The sequence below is a fragment of the Ixodes scapularis genome, unplaced genomic scaffold (assembly GCF_016920785.2).
Source record: "Ixodes scapularis isolate PalLabHiFi unplaced genomic scaffold, ASM1692078v2 PGA_scaffold0__279_contigs__length_252992795, whole genome shotgun sequence".
In the NCBI taxonomy this organism is placed as follows: domain Eukaryota; kingdom Metazoa; phylum Arthropoda; class Arachnida; order Ixodida; family Ixodidae; genus Ixodes; species Ixodes scapularis.
Window position 1 is genome coordinate 61,608,848 of NW_024609835.1, and position 19,741 is coordinate 61,628,588.

The 19,741-nt window shown below is 48.8% G+C and overlaps 1 protein-coding gene across 3 annotated transcripts in view; it reads left to right on the forward strand.

Annotated features, from left to right (window-relative positions):
* The window catches only part of LOC8041089, a 289,123-nt gene that overhangs the window by 183,197 nt on the left and 86,185 nt on the right, over positions 1-19,741 (forward strand). For all 3 annotated transcript variants that reach the window (XM_040209813.3, XM_029987103.4, XM_029987102.4), the window contains one exon: positions 13,162-13,246. In XM_040209813.3, coding sequence (XP_040065747.2) covers positions 13,162-13,246 — 85 coding nt within the window. The remainder of the gene's footprint in view (positions 1-13,161; positions 13,247-19,741) is intronic.

A 19,741-nucleotide genomic window follows, 5' to 3' on the forward strand; every position in this document is an offset into this window, starting at 1 on the left:
TATATATGCCAGATAAGGCTGTATATAGGCCGTATATAATCATATAATGTTTGATATGGCCAGATATGGCCCAGATATAAGATTTCCATACGGGGTTACTTTATAAGTCTGCTCCACGCTGCAGTGAGCGCGAAGTCCCTATTTCAGTGCATCGCGTGTTTGCCACTAGAGGGAGCCGCCTCGTTTAGAACTTGAATGTACGAGGAGTTGCGAGATCAACATTTGTACGTTACCTACAAAAAAAAAAAACAAAAAAAAAACGGCGTTAGATGGAATTAAGCGCCTGCATCGATGTTCTCACCAAGAGGCTCGGTTTCCGTCAATTTCCCGCCTGCTATCATTCCCGAATACCGGTTTCCGTTGTCTATGCTTCCTTTTGCCTCGCATGGGCGATCCTTCGAACGGGCCAAATATAATATACACTCCCGGACAGCACTTCTGGTCTCGATTCGTGCGCCCGACTACGCCTGTTGATAATCGCAACTAACCTCCTTTCGAAGACGACTCTTCGTCGTCTTTTCCGAAACGCACTGACGACGCGTAAAATTGGCCGCAATATCGACGACGCTCGAGCTTTCTTCGCACCGCTGTGTTTTCGACTCCGCTCGTTTTCTCCAACTACACCGTGACGCAACACGCGTGTATACCAGCTTCGGAGGTACCCTTGCCTACTACGAACTCCGCGAGACTCTTCGACTGACTGACAGCGTGTGCCCTTCGAACGAAATGGCAGCCTTCAGTCGACGAAAGAAGAAAGGACCGCGAGGCTGATTGACTGAGTGGCGACGAGAAAGAAGCGCGAGCCGAGCTAACGCTGAACGGAGAAAGACAGCTCGCATCGAAAGATCGACAGCTTCGGACTGTGCAGCGTCCGGAATAGTTGGCTACTCACGCCTGCCTGCAGGGTTCCCGCGGCGTGCAACGTAATCGGGCGCACGGCGCCGACACGCTTTCGACCGACAGCAGCGCCGGCTTGGCGCGTTCGGCGAAGCTGCAGATCGGCGTGAGTCTTCACTCTCTGCTTCGTGGCCCTCTTACTGCGAGACAGATCGCTTCCTCCTGCACGCTTTCTTTGTCCAGGTTTGTAGCGGCACGGCCTATGAGGCGCCGTTGAGTCCATGATCTTGCGAAGGAAGTGTCGACAACATCGCGACCCCAAGGGCCCACCGGCGTTTCTTCGGCGGCGCGGCAATCCTCGGCCGCATCATTGGTGATATCACCGCTGTTGCTATTAACACTTTAATGTCTGGCTTTGGGATATATATATTTATATTGGGATGTACAAACAGAGAAGGATGGAGACGAGTTTCGAATTTCTTACGTACGTTATCATACGTGGCTCGCAGGGACGTCAGATTAGCGGCTAGTGTGGTGCACGGTGTAGCTGCTGAGAGCGTACTTTCTGCAGCAAACGTATTTCTCTATGCGTTTTTTTTTTTTTTTCTCAGCAAGAACAGTTATATAGGATTGGCCACCAACGAGAGGCGGTGTTGTCACGTGCGAGCCATGTATAATCTCTATACATAGGCGCCTTTCTTGAGAGTGCCAAACGCATAAATAAATTTATCACCGGTATTCGAAGGCACATTGGTAATTTCGGCTTAGCATTTGGCACTGTTGACAGCGACAACGCAAAAAAATACCTATGTCAGCGCTGAAATAATGACTGATGGTTTGCTAATTACTTCATTGTGCATTCTTCCGCAGTTTTTAAATAAATGTCCCGGCTGTATTTTGTCATTGAGATCTAGGAACGCTGCCTAATGCCTGTCCACTCTTAATTTAACCGGCTGACCGTCGATGCCAAGAAGGGCACAAAATAAGACCGAAGCCAAAACATGATCGATTGCCGTCCCACCGCCTGCAGGACACGTATTCGTATCGTGGGAAGATTACATCCAAAACGTGAAGTTCACGTTTTGGAAAGCGTGCTGTCTCGTAATAACCCTGACCAGGAGCTCGTGGCCTCGAGCCGCGCCGCGTGGTTGGGTTGCTAAATGTCGGCGCAGCGAAGCATCACTCCGTTCCTTATTGCGCCACGGGAGTAATAAGGCGTTACATATCTACCAGCTCTCGACATTCTGGTTACGTCAGTTTGTCAGGGTCTTTTTGGAGTTCATCCTGGCGTTGATGGGATCATTTTGGAAATGATTAAGATTTCATGGATCAATTAGACCATAATGCGCAATAATAATAATAAAAAAGATGGCAAAAAAGGGTTTAAAAAGTGTATGAAAGATTAATAATCAAAGAGAAGAGATTAATAATGAATGAGAAAAGCCTGTTTTTTGCATAAAAATGTAAAACAGGAAAATATGATCTGTATTGATCAGATATGCAGGGGCACAAAATTACCAGTTCTAAGATATTCCCTGAGTAGACACGTTGCAAAGTCTCATCACAAGCGACATTGGTGGTCGGGCCGTGTTTATGGCATCGATTTGAATGCAGCGTATGCTTGAGCCCCTGCCCGTAGCACGTCGACCCAACGATTGGAAGAAAAGTGCATACCGACTGCTGACGCTCACTCATGTCCAATACGCGATCAGAGCGTCCGGGCAAAATATGGCTGCCTCTGATAACTGGCGCAGTAACTTCTGCATGGAGTGCGCTTTTGTGAAAGCTCTGTAAGTTTAACGTTTTCTTGGCGCGATCTCTTTCATAGGCCCCGAAGAGCACGGAGTTTGTTGTTGTCTTCCTTAACTACCAAACGTCATAAATAGCTTTTTCTTTTTTTTTAGAATTTATGTGAAATGTTTGGGGCAAGCGAGTGGATGTCTATCTGCTTCTTCATTTCCTAGAATGCCCACGGTGCCATACTGTAGCACCGTGGGTATTCTGTGGCGTGTCTGGATGTCCGGATTGTTTATTCTGGGTCAGCGAGGGGGAGGGGAGAGAGAAAGAGAGAGAGAAAGAAAGGATACTTATAAGTTGGGAAATAAACGTACATTACTCCATTGCAAAAACATAAAATGTGTGGCAAAACTCAACGCAGTTATTCGTTATATATAGCCTGATTTGCCTCAAGCAAAAAAACTTATTTCTTTGGCTTCGTCTTTCTAAAATGCACAAATATTTTTTTTAACCTTTGGCTAAAGTTACGTGGAACTTCCTGTACAGTTAAGCCCGTCGCGATTCAAGAGGAGGCAAAAGCAGCGGTGTCTTCTCTTTAGCATAATAGGCATGCAAAGGATCAATTTTCGCCAGCCTTCTACTCGATACTGTTACCGTACTAAACGGTCACTCGGAAGGCTTCAACGTATGCGAACCGTTGATCCGACCGCCGGCTGGCTGTGCGCGCAACTCGCATCACGTGCCGTATACGTTAAAGCGTCGAGATGTAGATGGCGGGAGATTTGGCATGTATGAGCGCGTTACCCAAAGCAGAGGAGCTGCGTCTATCTTCCTCGGTTTTCACGCCGGCATTGTTTCACAAAATGTGACGCTGATGCGCCACGAGCGACTTCGCTGTATGGCCGCGCGCTGTGCAGCGGCGTTCGGATCCGGTTGACCCGCAGCGCGCAGGGAGCTGCTGTGGCTGTCTTTGTTTCCCCGTCGAGCCTCGTGCAGCTGTCGGGCCGCAATTGAGGCCAATCGTCTTCGCTTCGCTCGGCAGCGCCAACGGGCACGCACTTCGGCCCAACTCGGTAGTTTTCGGCCCAGCGAAGCCGACGTTGGTTGCCGCCGCGTCGCCGGCGGTGCTCGCGTCCGCGCGCTTGCTTGATACCGCCGTCCGGGAGTTGTGGAGCGTATCGGGGACACACCGGAAACGCGGAAGCATCGGGGCTTCCTGGCGAGGAGTGGCTTTTGCCCGATCGTCTTTGCTGCCGGAGGAACGTTTGTGTGCGCTTCGTGGTTGTCCGGGCCCCCTCGAATGTCCCCCCGTGTGCGAGGTGGGGGACGGGAACGCCGTGCGTGTTGCGGAAACCACTACGTACGTTTCACGCGTTGCGCGCAGCGGGGTATATCGAGAGGCTATGCGGAGCGCTAGTTCGTCTGCTTTTTTTTTTTTTTGCAGGGGTTGTGGTGACGTCAGGACGCCGAGTTCTGATTGGCTGTGATTGAAACATAGTGGGTAGACCTCAAGGCAGACGAGCCCGTGCTGGAGCCCGAACATGTGGGGGAGACGCTCTGCCGTTCTCATCTTGTCAGTGGCTATGCGACGAGAAAGTGAGGGAGAGGAGGAGAAAAGATCGGACGGGGCCGTCAAAACGCCGAGCTCTGGTTGGATGGATTAGTGGGTAGGCCTAAAGCTAGCTGCCCTTGTCTCCACTGCACTCGTCGAACGCGCTCGAACGCGAAACGCCGGTGTCCAGCGTTTGGCTCTCGCACTCGAACGTGTTCGACCAGTGCACTGGAGACAAAGGCAGCTAGCTAGCTTGGGGTCTATCTACTTATCATTCCAACCAAAGATCGGCGTGAGGGGGGTTCGCACACGCGCAAGATTACAGCCGCCATTGCTGATCTTCGCGATACCGAGCCACTGAAGCGGTCTTTGACGGGCCTACAGAAAGATCCACGCTGTGGAGAAAGGACACAGTCAAAGCTAAAATGTCAAAAATTTCTCCTGCTGTGAACTTGAAGTTGTGGAGAGAAGTGATCAAATTAAGAGTAAACCCAAACTGAAGGTCGGTTATGGCGGCCCCCATGCACAGCTGCTGCAAAGCGTCTATAGCTTGCAAACGAGCCGGTTCTGGAGAAGCCTTCTAGCACCAGCGCTCGTTCCATGAAGCAGATGCCGCGATTTCGTCCCCTGGCCAGAGTATACCTTCCTCGTTGGTCATAGGAGTAGTGATTGCTACGTGGTTAGCACAATGCACTTTCACATTATTGCCGTTTTTTTTTTTTTTTTATTAATATTGTTGGACGGCAGTTGAAATGGCGTGTAGAGGGGCCCTGCAAGGACTTCTTTACTGGTTTTTAATTTGCACCGAACCTGAGTGCACTTTATGAAACTTTTTTTCGAATTACGCTCATTTTTTTTAAAGTTATAGGCACATTAAATTAACAAAAGCAAGCGAAAAATAATCTCCTTCATGACGTCCTTGGTTGCTCGAGTGGCCGTGAACTAGTGAGCTCAGCGAGCGCTCACGGCTGTCGCACTTCGTGTCGACGGCTCGAGAGGGCGCCACTAAAGCATGTTCTGGATAGGCTGTATGAAGCGGGCAGTCAGGGCGGCTCGCATTGCATTTGCTGCGCGATTAAACACTAATTTGGCATGATCCTTTATCGGCCACAAACGACAGCAAACACTGGGTAAAGATCTGTTCAGAACGGGAGCCACTTCGCGCTGCCATGCCGCCAAAGAACCAAATCGCAAGCCAAAGCTGCTCACCGAAGGCCTTCGGAACGCTCGGAACCGGTCGGATCCTCGACTGCAGCGCTGCCGCGTACATCAGGGAGCTTTCTACGTTCGCCACTCGTCGGTGCCTGATCCCACTACAGGTTTCTGTATGCGCCACCTTTTCCACCGCTTGGTGGTGGGTATGTCGACGGGTAATTTCTTGTTTCCATACTTTATGAACTGCATTTGTTTCTTTTCTTATCTAAACTACTGAACAAAAACTACTTTTATAAATAATTGAAACGGCTCGCGCCACTTATATTTTGTATTTCGACTAAAAAGAAGCTTTAAGCGGCTCTGACCAGTAGTAAGCCCAGGACCTAAGACGTCGCATATCGTGCGCTTTCGGCACCGCGGGTCGCCCCCGCAGGAGGATGAGGCTTCCCCGTCGTCGGGTTAAAATATGACGCACGGATATTTAGTTACTCTCTCCATGCCCGCTGGCTTGCCCGAACCCCAAAGAGCCGTGGAAACCGCAAAAAAGGTAGACGCTTAAATAGGATTGCAGGGCCCCTTTAAACGCAGGACGTTTAAACTTAAACACTCGGCAAGTCAACAGGCGATCCCGGTTCTGAGCGTAGAGGTGGCGTCTTTGGAACGAAGATACAAGTCTAGTGGTTTTTGTTTTATGGTTGCCATCAAAATTATTACTGCAGTATAATGCATTCATTCGCAGCATCAACATGGGGTATACAATTTAGTAACTGCACAAACAAAAGATCCCCCCGTCTTTTTTTTGTGTGTTTCTATTTTAATTTAGTTGTTGTCATCAAGACCACTACTGTAGTGAGAGTGTTTTCATCGCGGCTCCAACAGCGGTAAAGTTTCGCACTCGTCGAGGTCCTGTCCTAGTGAAACGGGGAAGCGCGCCGATCTTCTGTTTGCGCTACGTGGCGTAAACTGCCAACTTTCTTTTTTTTGTACTGCTCTTTATTGCTTTTTTACGATGCCATTCGCCCTTTACCAATAAGTAGTACGTACGTTGCTCATACTATTACGACGTGTGGCCGTCAAGATTCCCAGGACACCTGAACATTTTAAGCGTCTTTACCTGCATACAGTTTCCTGTGCATCTTCTGTTTTTCCGCCTCGAAATTCTGCGGCGCCGAGACAACCCAGTCACGCACCGGCAGGGGAAACGCTCTTTCGCCGTGATGCGGGCAAAATGCAGGAGACAGACCACCTCTCGTTGATCTCTTTTCCTCGCGTGATTTCTCTCAACAACGCTGAAGAGGTGGTCACGGGTTAAATGTATTCTTCGGCTGCCTGTGCCATTTGCGCCATAGTTGGAAACGCGCATTCGTGCAAGATGAATCGTGATTTGATTGAACTGAAACGCGGTCCGGTCCGAAACTTGGCCGGCCAGCATCTCTCACGCGAGCGGTAGATCTGCTCGGCGTATTTTAATCGTAACCCGGCTCATCGCTTCGAATACGATAACTCCGTTAATCGTAGTCTGCTGCTGCGATATTGAGCTGTACAATGCGATAAACTCAACATTTTCTGCCCCCTTCCTCCGCGCAACTGCACGTCCGTTGCTTACGCAGGTCACGTGGTTCGCACATATAATTACTATGACGAGCACGTGTGGGTTGTGCTATAAGCAGTGCTGGTTCGCATTTTCAGCTGCAGCTGAAAGCCACTCAGAAAATACCGAGGACACTATCTTCAGAAACAGATGGTACTTGCTTTTTAGTTCTCATAAAGGCCAAGTTTTCGCATCTGTTACACTGTTATCCCATCTACCTAGGTTCCTAACCACTCGTGTTCATCTCTGCTCCTAAGCACAATTGAAATTGCTCCCGTGCTCGTCTAAGACACAAGCTGAAGTGCGATGAAAACTGATTTGAGCTGCTCCTAGCCTGCTCCAGAACGTAGTTTTAGCTGCTCCCAACGTTCTCCGAAACTGCTGTTTCAGCTGCTCCCGTGGCTGCTCCCAAGTACATTTCATGAGTTCCACCCCTGTGCAGCGAAACCAGCGCAGCTTCACACGACGTGTGCCGATTTTCGTTGTCTTTGGTACGCGTATTCGTGCTCGTCTGCTGATGAAAGTTGCACTCCCGCGCTTCGCCGTGTGTGCTTCGCGCTGAAGCAGTAATATTATTTTGTGTGTCTGTTTGTGTGCGTGTGCGGGGGGGGGGGGGGGGAGGGGGGGGGAGGGGGGGGGGGATGAAGGGGTGCTGCTGCTACTGGAGCTTTACATATGAAGTTGTCCGACCAGGTGAATTAAGAGGATTGCCTCTTACCAACCTAACAACACGCTGTATGAAGACATGTCACGCTGCGTTTACGAAATAATAAAAAAATGTATTTAGAGAATAACGCGCCGTGACTGGTGCAGAACAAAATATACGCTTATAACAATATCGGAGCGTACGTTGCTGTTCTTCGGGAGGCCGTGGGTCTGCGGCGGAGGGGATGACATGCGAACTCTTTATAGAACTGCTAACACGCCAGTTTGTCAGAGCGAAAACCTCGACATACACGATTTGTGACGCGGACAACCCGACTCCCAATAACTTGCCCCCTGTCCCACTTGGCGGAGCTGGGATAGACCAGCAGCCCTAATTTGGACACTTGGCAAAAAAGTCGGCGAGAAATGTGGCGGCCGTGATTGGTCAATGCCGCACTTGGCCTTGGCTCCGGCCAATCATAGCCGCTGGATTTTTCGTCGACTTTCTCGCCAAGTGTCCAGATTGATTTTGTAAAATAAGGTGGCAGAAGCGTTGAACGGGACGCTACAAACCCAAAACATCGTTCGCACATCGATATCTGAAACGGATGGCCGTACTTTTGGAAAAGAAGAGCGCGATCAAGCGAGGAATGTGACGTCACTGTCCTCCGGGAGAGTTTGAGAATGAGGGGAAGCGGCCGCGCTTCTCTCCTCCTCGCTCCGGTTCACCAGCTCGACGGGACGTAGCGAGGAGGAGAGGGAATGGGAATAGTGACGTCGCATGCCTCGTTGGCCGTATTCAATCGCGCACCTATTTTCCAAAATACGACGACCCGTTCGAGATATCGCTGTATGAGTGATGTTTTTGGGTTTTACAGCGTCCCGCCTCTCCGTCCAGCGTTGTTTTGTGAGCTCGAAATTTCGGTTCAGTATCCCTTTAAGACAGTAGACACGTTTGTTTCTTTCTATGTATATATAGTTTCTCCTATCTTACGTACCGTTTCCGGTATCTTCATGGCTCCACGGTCGTCCTTTCCTTCGTTTCTTTCTGTTATCTAAATTATTATCGTATCATTTCTCTCGTCTGCTTCGCTAGTGTGCGCCATGCGAAACCTTGTGTTTATCTTTCCTCGGGTTCGCATTCCGTTACATTCGTAGTAAACCCAGCTGTCCACGCTTCCCTCTGCGCACTGGGGCCGCATTCTTTTCGCCACGTCGTGATGAGGGGTCTGCATGCGAAGCTGGGGAGTCTTCGTGTGTGGCGTCCACGACGTCCTTGGCGCTTCTTCTTCTCCTTGGGCTGACCAGGAAAGCGATTGTTCTGGGGGATCTGCTAGTTTGAAAAGGGCGGACATCTTTCACGCGGACGGAGCAACTCTCGTCGAACCAAGTCCTCTTATCCTTTCGAAACGGTCGGTTTCTCTAGAGCTTGGTACTGCGTCCTCATTCCGTTGTAAGGTCTCGCTAGCCGGCTCATGTCGGATTCTGTCTTCTGCGTTTGGCTTTTGCTGCTACACTCTTGCGGTACATTCTTTTTTTATAATCTGTGACTGGCTGAGCGGCCGTCTAAAACCAAGATACGCGGGTGGCTTATATGTAACTGGCCTTTTTAATCAACCCCTCTGTTGCCGGCTTTTTTTTTTTTTTTTTGTGTGTGTGTGTGCGGTTTGTTTTGTAGACCTTTTTTGTTCCCAGGCGCAGTGCGTTATTCAAGGTTTTCGACGCGTTCAGTCTCCGAAAATGCCTTCTCCGGCCCTTCACTGGGATTTTCACATCTCAATGCTGCATTGTGAATGCGTTCTCTGAGGTACTGCGAGGGAATACACGGAGCTTTGTGAAGAAGTTGATCGTCTGACGCGGTCGCGGAGAGCCACATGCCATGGCGCAGCCGTTTTGTTTCAGGTTCCGTTAATGTTTTTTTACAATTAGTATGCATCAATCATATGTATACCGTGCGTGGAAATTGCCTATTAACGACATTTAAGACTCTTATTGTTCTAAACTTTCTTCCTTTAGTCTGGTTTCCCCTCTTACCTCCACATATCTAGGTGTTCTTTTGGAAAGCTCTTGTCCCTAATTAATTATCCGTGGCTTTTTTATAATTAAGATATTTCCACTTTCCATGGGCTCACTACGTTTTTGTGCAGACTGAAGACCGCTTGACATGGTGTGGTGCGGATTTTTGAAAACGGGCAAAGAAAGGACTTTGCACGTTTAGGGATAGTACTTCTGTATCGTACAGAACCAATCGTCAGTCTGGCTTTGATGTTAAAACTTTGCATCTGCGTCATATTGCCGCGGATGGAAAGGAATCGACAAACGTGAAGCTAAAAATAAAGGATTAATCGGCGAACTTGTGCCAGAAACAAAGGAAAGAATGAGGGTGGAAAAATCAGCAGCCGACGTCGCAGCGTCGGCGTGACAGCCGGCTAAAGCGAGACTGACTCGGCAAGGCCGTGCCTTACGCTCGGCATCTCTACCATTCGGCCTAGAATGTTCGAGAGTCGAGCATTCGGGGTAACAGTAAACACGGATCTTCTAGAAATACGGACAAGAACGAATTACGAATAGTAATGTCCGGTGCCGGGCATCGAACCCCGGACGCTTGCGTGAAATTCATGTGCGTTCTCTCTCGGCCATGCTCGCGGCAATATGTCACTCAGCAAGGGCACTCATGGCTCATGATATGAATTCCGAGTAAAGCGTCATTTGAAAAGCTCAAACTGGGGCGTGCGTGGGAGTTGTGGCCCCTGGGAAGACCTCTTGGCGCACGTGCTGCGTTCATCCAACAGCTGGTGCGTACTCGAACATGTCTGACTCGCTGGCTTCGTCGCCTAATTGAGCAGCGAGGGAGAGGAAATAATGGATGGCTGAGGGTATCTCGCCTCGCTTTCTGTTTGCCGTCGCACTTCCAGTTTGGTGTCGGCCGGTTTATTAAAGGCTCAAGGCACCCACGCTGCGAAAAGAGTGAACGTAATTGTAGCGCATGCTTTTATTTTCTCGCTTTATTCGTGCGCATAGTTTATCTCCACAGTGTCTGCAGTTATTGTGCGAAGTCCACGTCGGACGGCCTCTACCCAGGATTCGCTTGCTGGTTAGATCGCAGCTCATTAGTCCGCAATGGTTGGCTCATAATTTTAAGCGAAACTTCTATACGATCTGTTTGGGAAGTTAGTAAACGTCTGCACTTTGTATGTAGAATTGTAGACACGTGACATGCAAAGCGAGTTTCCTTTTTATTTCGGGGTGGCGCCGGGGTTTGTTTAAAGCGGTCATGAGATGCGTGAGTCATTAGACAGTAACCCTGAGACCAGCTGGCTGAACTGCCTCCGCCTCGATAACCACGTCCTGTTTGACCGTCCTATTTTTGCCCGTGCCGGGGTTGCCGTGTTACTTGGGGTTATAGTGAGATACATGTTCACCTCTTTTGTGGAATAAATGCCGCGTTAACTTAAAATGCAAGGGGGCGCGAGTTAGACCGAATGCGACTACAGCGTTCATAATTTTACGGATTTCTATGGCAACGGGGGTTTAAACCGTTTACAACCGCCATGATGCTGCGCGGCGCGGTCGTAATGGGCGATTCACACACTTGCGTTGAGTTGGACCGAGCGCGACGGTTGCTATGGCAACAGCTACGTCGACTCCAACAAAACCAAGTAAAAACCGGTTTTGTTAAAGCCGACGCAGCTGTTGGCATAGGAACCCTCGCAGTCGGACAGACTCAAGTGTTTGAATCGCCCTTTGTGTTTTGAGGAAGCGGAATCTGGCACTCGCTGCGTCAACCCCAAGCTTCTGTGAGCGGCGACCACGCGTTCCGGTGGACCTCTCTGTAGAATCTTAACTTCACCGCCACCCAAGACGTGCTGCGTTTCCATCACAACTCAGTAACTTCGTGTGAGCCTGCCATGAAGTAGCTGGAAAGTAGTGGCGCTTATTGGTGAACACACGCCCACTTGGCCCCACCTTACTTCTGGCGATGAACCCTCACAAGCAACATTCAAACGACAATTTCGGTCAGCTGGCTCATTATCATTAAAAAAAATACAGGGGGACGCTTAAGCTTCTCCTTAAAGAGTGGAGCGTGATAGCTAAACACATAAATTGCCGCTCGTTCCCAAGCCGTGCAGCGTCTCTGCGTGGCCTAGTCAGTAGCGTGTCTGGCTCGGAACCGTGGGTTCGAATCCCGCATAAAATTCTTCATTTTTTTTTTTTAAGGCAAATGAATCACTTCATGAATTTAAATAATTTTAGACATCTGGCGACCTTTAAATCGCATTTCATGTCATGTTTCATTCCACGCGTGACGTCACTTTTCAGGTGATCGTCGTGGATTTTTTTTTTAAATTCCCGCACGAGGTCATGGGGCTGTGACGTCATGACCCTATCGGCCAATTAGGATTTTGCCATCACGACACCACCGACGCCGGCCTTTCTGCGACACGAACTCCCTAACGCTATGGCGTTAAGAGCGCCATAAATACACATCCGTGACAACGCCAGCGACGCCGATGGCGACTTTCCTGCGACACGAGATGGCGCCTTAGCTAAAAGCGCCATAAAAGCGCAAAACAAAAAAAATGCACAAGGACGAGAAAATGTGGAGGATACAGGGCGCCCTGTATCGTCCACCTCTCGTATTCGTGTGTTTTTGACGCTCTTTAGGTAATCACAAGTGCCGCGTATTATGTGCGTGTTCGCCACGTATGGCGAACATGACCTGTTGAGCCCAAACAACGGCGGATGCAATCGGAGACACCGGGAGCGGAGAGCCGAGCGGCAAGTCAGGGAGAAGCACGGGACGCCTGGAAGCAACAGACTGGGCGCGGTCGCAGACTAGAAAAGACGCTTCTCGTAACACCAACCGATTGTAACCTAAACAGTTAAATACACATATCCTTGCATTATCCTAAATTAACCGGTAGCAGTACATCACAACTAGCAACACCAGAAATGTTTCTTGTCGTCTATTCGTTTTTTTTTTTTTTTTGCTTTGTGCAACGCAATATCTCTCTGAACTTTTGCTATCTGCACGTGGCTCACGCGAAGATAGCAAAACGACCCGAGTCCCCAGTGACTCAAATTTGAAAACTTTTTACTAGCTAACGAGTGACGTATTCAGTTGCTCCTTGAGAAAGTTACGAATAAATGTAAAACTATTTTTTTATTATTATTTAGTAACACGTAAACTATGCGACACTGTTAGCTCGAACACGACGTCGGTACTCTTCCTCCATTTACTCTACAGGCTTTTGCCGGCATCAATATATACAACTTCAGTCAGTACCCTAAGTGACTATTTGCTAACACACTAGTAATTTTGATAATAGCTGTTAAACACTAAGCAAAAGCAGCAAAGAGCTGTACACGGTCCGGCCTTTTTCCCCGTCTGTTGTCTCCCCAAGCTATATCATCTCTCAGTTCGTCAAATCATTCGAAGTATGGATCCTCAACTTTTCATTCCCACAGCTCTGTCAAAAAGGTTCGCCAAAGAAACACGAAGGACTGTTCCAGCTCGTATTGTCCGCGATCGTACGTGTCTTCCCAGATATGACGAGATACTTACTGCGTTGCTAAATGTGTCGCTTTGGAGAGAGTGAACCGACGCTGATGTGGCTGTGTTTTCTTTCTCGGCCTTGTGCAGGCACTCCGAGACCGGGACGCGGTTCCCCAAGCTGGGAGAATGTGCCCACTTCCACTACGACATGATGGACCTGGCCTCTGTCCAGGTGAGGCGCTCGTCGTTGCAGCAGGGCTGGCCCAGGCGCCATGCCTGGTGTGACTGGACACAGTGAAAAAACAGTTTCCCGACCGGTGACGCCGATAGGCTTGACTCGCTGATGTGACGTCACGTGAGGGCTATATCCTTGCCTGCATTTGGTAGCCTCCCTGTTGCCGTTTGTCATCGCAGTGTTGCGGCTTCGTGCCGTGTTCGCAGACGACCTTTAGCTGAGCGACGATGCGTGAACTTCGTTCGACTTGTGCGTTTAGCGCCCGATCCCGCCCATGCATCGAAAGTTTTTCCGAAGTGTTAACGAATGACGTCGCAGAAGCCGGCTTGTCCTGCTGTCGGATGTCGCGATCCTGGCAGTTTGTGCCAAATATGTACTGGCAGAAAGTGCGAGCTAACGCGGTTGTCCCCGTTGTCGCGGAGTCCCAACTCCTGTCTGCTGAAACTTTTGTAGACTGTGGGGCTGGAGAGCCTCCTGCAGCAGAGCAGACGTCTGTCGCGTATGCCACCGCTGCTTTGACACCGCCAGGATCGTGGCCGGCGACAGGCCACTTCTATGACGTCATCGGGCGGAAATTGAGGGACTATTTTTTTTGGACGCGGTCAACACCCGAGTAGGAGACGCGTTCCAGGCACCATAGTTGGGCGGTTGGGCGAGCTTGTCTCGTTTACAGCCGCCTTGTTACGTCACAGGAGCGTTTTTCCTAAACATGAAACACATGAGTGGTGAAACTGGGCACCGCGTGGCACTCGCCGCTCGCCTCTAGATGCACCGCACGCAGTGAATCTGGCCCTCTGAGGGAGATTTTGACAGTCTGGCAACCACAGTAGCGTAGTCTGACTACCGGGGAATGACTACTTCCGTCCGCCATTTTGAGGCTCTGACAATAAGAATTCGTTGCGTTTTTCGAGAATAAAGAAGAGGAATAAGTAACGCGATTTTGTGTTATCACAAAATCCGCTGGTTCTAGCGGGCAACAAGCTGCGCCCATTGGCCAAACCAAACTTTCGCTATAAACGGCTGCGACCGCGCGGTCTTTTCTCACCCGACCAGATCCGAGCTACGCGGCGCCGCGCGGGAGTGACGTAGGGATGCCAGCACCGGTTGCTATGGGTACTGCCGCATGGCGCCCGTTTTCGTCGCTCATGGGACCTCCGCTTTATGCTCTGCTACTTTTTGGACTTCAAACAGAGCTCCCTAAACTGGAACAGGCAACTTCACACTCTATGGCCATATTAATTGAGCATACTTTAGTATAGTGCTATGGATCACTATTTTTGTAGTGATTCTAAGAAAAGAGCTTTTCGTTTTTATTTGTTTTTGGTTTGTTATGCTATTAGGAAGCTTGAGGTAAAGAATCAAATGCCTCGAGTAACTCAATTCTGTTCTAAGCCTGCTTTTTTTTTTTTTGGCACTATAAAATTTTATTTATTGGATTTTCCGGGCTATTATTGCACCCGGTGTAGTCCGTAGGAGCATATTTTTGGTCAAAAATAGAAGTGTTTGCGCAGATAGTCGGCACCCGGTGCATAGTCCGTACGCCGGTTATAGGCCGCACCTGGTGCTTAGTCGACACGAAAATATTTTCATACACTGTGCACCTTGACAAATGTCTGTTCTTGTAACTCAGAAGAAGAAGCTTGTATCATACATCAGTCATCGTAACGTGCTCTTTCATTCACAAAATCCGTCACGTCTCGTCATAATGAAAGACCTTCAAAAACAAATTTCCTGTATAGTTGGCACGCGTAGATAGTTCGCACAGCCTAAATATTAAACTTTGGAACACGTGTAGTCCGCGGACTATAGCCCAGAAAACACGGTAATTATGGGCACATTGGTATAAAAGTTGGAAGTGTTTGGATACTGCCCCATGAGCAGTAAAAAAGTAATGCTAGGGCAGTCGTACGACCTTCATAAACAAACGCTATTGTTTTAACGCAGGTACGTTTTATTATGGAAGCAAAGCGGGTGTTAGTGGGACCGCGGAAAAGAATACAGAGGTTGAAACGGAAAGCAAAACGTTCAGGCTTTCCATGTTTGCTTTCTACTTGTCAGCGCACACACAAACACGAGACATCATTCAAAGCTGCGTCAGTTTGCGAAGAAGGACATCTATGTTGTTAACGCTGTATCGCTTGCTACTGTCGTTGCCGTCACTTGCGACACAGCCATAAGCGACGTGCAAACACGCGGTGATCTTTGACGTGCTCTCGGCGCGACTGACCTTGGCGATCTCCCCTCGTTCGTGGGTGACGTCTGTCATCGCGCAAGCGAGCGAAGCGAGTTTTGTGAAATTGCCTCTCGTTCCTTTGCTCGCTCGGCGTCAGGGCGCGACTGTGTATTTCGTCGTTCCACCGATGGAATGTTTCCGCGCTTGTTAGAGCGCGCTCGCATTCTCAGCGAGATTCCGTTGCCTCGCATCTGAACGTCGTGCGTTCTTCATCGTTCGTACCGGTTGAAGCTGGCCTTTCACCTGCCGCTCGGAGACAAGTGGATGATCGGAGGGAGTTTCGCCCAGCGTTCCTCAAGTTACCTCTTAGAGTTAACGAGGTTTATTCGACGGTGGAAAGCGGGATGTCCAAGAGGCTTGGTGATGCTGGATCCTTCAAAATAGCAGAGCGCAATAAGTTCTTAGGTTTTAAGTCGATTTTTCTTTCACCGAGATTTAGTTAGCTTACATAGGCGCAATTTCCAGCCAAATTGTAATCAGTGGACGTAACATACGGATTGCAGGCGCCGAACTACTCCGTTTTGCGCTGATTGTATAAATGACAGGCGAAAGACTGATTTGTAATTGAAATCGGCTTATTTTGTCAGCCATCCTTCGCTGTGGATGTTCAGGGGTCTTCGGACGTCGGAGCTGTGAGGGAAATCGATACAATGAAACCAAAAGTGCACCCAAAGCAAAAGAATAAAAAACAAAACAAAATAAAATCATCCGATTCTGTAGTGCATTCGTGTATGCAGCATTTTAGAGGGAATAAATTGATCCCTGGAGATTAGAGATTAGAGTTTTACCGGGGCGTAGCTTGGTGAATAATTGTTGGTAGCACATAGCACTGGCACTCAATTTTTCTCCCAATACTAAAAGTGAGAAGAAGAAAAAGAAAAGTGAAGTGGCGGGTCATCTAGCTCCTCTAGGAGGTCGAACTGCCTCCTCTCCTCTTAGGATATTTTTTTTTTTAGGGTCTCCTAATGAGTGCGCAAAATTAATGGACACGAGACGCGCTACTCCCCAGCGCGGATATACGCAATCACTTTCACGCCGAAGGCCGCTGGAAAAGAAGGAGCCTGCTGTAGCGAACGTGAACGCGCTGCTTCTGCAAGAGCGTGCGTCGAGCGTGCAAAGGGGTGTTGAGCGCTTTCGCAGGGTCGCTCAGGGTCGCTTGCCCCCCGATCATCCCCGGGAATTTGATCGAGAACTTGCGTACGCTGGGAGGAGCGAAGAATAGTGCTACTGTCGAGGCCCTTGATCGTAATTTTGAACTCTCCGAGATTAAACTTCACCGGTGAGCCGACGCTGAGCTTCTTAATTCATCGCAGCGTCGATTGTCTCGGTATTAAACGCCAAGCCGCAGTGAGGGGAAACAAAATGCAGGTGGTCGAAATAACAATTCGTTACTTCCAAATTCCGCTACAGTTTTTTTTTTTGCACCTGCCGCCTCGTTTGTTTCGGCGATCGTTGCGCTCTGTGTTCGCTGAAGCGAGTCTCCCCTTTGGGCCATTCAGGGGCCCGAGAAAACTGGCTTGCTGAAGCAGGGCTTCCCAGTGCTTTTGTTTTTTTTTTTCGAGGAAAGCGAGGACAAGAGAAAGAAGCGCGGCAATTAGAACGCCCGCGTTCCTTTGTTTTGTTCGTTTGGTTTCTCGCTTTGTTCGTCCGGCCGTTTTGTTGCGCGCGGTTGGCGCGAGCCTCCTCGCTGCCTTTTTAATTGCGCGTCCGCGAGAGCGGCAACGAACCTTGTTGCGTTTAAAAATAAAGGTGAAAACGCGTCCCAGCGTTATCGACAGCCTTGACCGGCGTGTTTGAAGATCGGCGCTGACCGTGACCGCGTCGTCGGCAGTCTCGCCTCTGTTGATCGTCTTGAGTGGGCAAACGCGTCTCGGCTCGGAGCGTGGAGCGAAGACTTGCACTTCAGAAGCTTCTGGGTTCGATTTCCACCCCTGCCCGTTTCGAGCTGGATGTGTTTTGTACCGGCACGCGTTCGTGTAATCACTACTGCGTGGTGCACGTTAAAGACTCCAGGTTATCGGTTGTACTGCACTGGCTACATTTCTCATATTCAGCTAAGAGACAAGTCACCCGTTTAAGCGCACTCATCAAGGCTCCCTAAACCAGGGTTGGACAAAATACTCGATAAAAGTATTTAAGTTACTAAATACCTGCTTCATAAAGTACTTAAAATACTACTCAAGTTACTTTCACTGTGAAGTATCGTGAGTAGAGTACAAATACTTAGAAATGTAATTCAGTTACCTTTGAAGTTACTTCCGCATTGCGTAATTTGTAACGGCGTCAGTGCAAACACAATTATACTGTTGCGCAAATCTGGTTTATCAGAATGGTTCATTAACGTACGTGCAACAGCGCAACACGAAAAAAAAAAAAAAAAAAAAAACGAAAAAACATCGTAGGGTTATTTTCCGCAGTCCAGCTGTAGCGAGCAGGATATCACTGATACATGTTTACAAAACATTTCTGGGATAAAAAAAAAAAAAAAAAAAAAGGTCGCTTCAGCTATAGTGACATTGCTGAATTCCTGCGGCGCACCGTAGAGGCATCGTTTAACTACAATCCATACTCTTTATATGGGGAGTTCACTATGGACGAACTTGGGATGAGGAAATGAGTGAATGGATAACAAAGAGAGGCCACGTAATAGCCACGGCAGTGGTCTCAGTTTCTTCAAGTAGGTTGTATTAAGAAAGGCACTCAACGTTGGGGGACGCTTTGTTGGCATTTTGAGAGATCATCCTGCTCGTGGTTCGTTTCCTTTCCTGTTCTCTGCCTATCTGAGTGTTCGCTTACAGGCACTGTTAGCGGAAACAATAAATGCCGGACTAACGAAAAAAAAAAAATCACGTTTTGCAGTAGTGTTGTCAAATATACAAGCAAAAAAACTCATCTTTTTGTGTACTTTTATTTTCTTCTATTTGTTGTTTTCTTGACACTGAAGTCTGCATTGTTGTCGTGGGTCGTTTCCCGTTCTGCATTGCGCCTCAGTGTGACAATCTTCACTTCCGTAAAACCAACCCCTTTTGTTTGAGAATTTCTTTGGGGTAACTCTAGGGAACAAAAGGCGCCTTTGGAAAGGCGAGGGGAAATCCTTCATTGTACGAACTTTGGGATGAATTCTGAGTCACAATCGGCACAAATGCATTGTTTTCACAAGCTCAATCTAAGTCACCGTAGCTTATTGGAGCTAGCAACACGATTGGGTTGCTCGAAAGAATGTTCCAGTTTGCTCGCTCCACGCCCACGTTACTTCATACCGAAAAACTCGGAAAATGGCGGAATGTCAAAAATGTATTTGAGGTAATGAGTACGAGACACTCAGAAATGTATATAAAATAAGAGTATAAAATATTATATCAAAAGTATTTGAAAGGTAACAAGATACTTCAAAAAGTATTTGAAATACAGTGTTTTGAGTAGAGTATTCGAGATAGACACAAGTCTGGTCTAAACATACGAGGAACACAATTTGTTTCTTCTCGAGGAATCTGTCTCTCTTGCTGCCCGTGTGCTGCCCGTGGCGGCAAGAGAGACAGGGGGGCGGGCGGTTACACATTTCTGGGAGGGGCTTCGGGGCGCTTTTATTAGTTTGTGTATTTTGTATAGGAAATTCTGGGGGATATTGGACTCTGACTGGTGGCGCATTAAGGAAGGCATATAGTTAAGGGGGGGTTATGAATCAATGGCCGGGGCCGTGGCGCCGCGCAGTGATGCTGCCTCGGATCTCGAAGGGACTCTCTTTATCGGTGTCCTCTCTGCGTGTCTGTGCCGTCAGCAGCGTTCCTTGCGACGCCGCGGCGAGTCGGGACGGGGTGTCACAGCGGCGCTTTCGAGTCTAATCAGGATGGGGTAGCCCCAAGAGTTGGCGGAGGCAGCTCCTCACTGAGTCTTTGTGTATATTCTCATGGAGGCGCCCGTAGGTCATCAAGAATTGGAGTCCCGCCAGTGACGAGCTTCTGATCGTTTTCTTCTTGGGAAAAATGCCAGCCGTGCATTGAGCGGGCGACAAAGAGAGAGACGCGTGTCTTTACAATTTTATTCGATATATTGTAGCTTTAGGGTCCGCTTTGAACGGTCATTTCAAAAAGAACGTGCCTTCAGTTTGTGGATTCAATTCTTGGGTTGAAAGGCTCAACGGCCTTTGTCAGGGTTCGGCCAACCTAAATCGTCATCTCGTAATGACTGTTTTTTTTTTTTCCGAGAGGGTGAATTTGTGGAATTTTACTCCGTAGGCCTTAATGCTGGTTAAAAGTTGA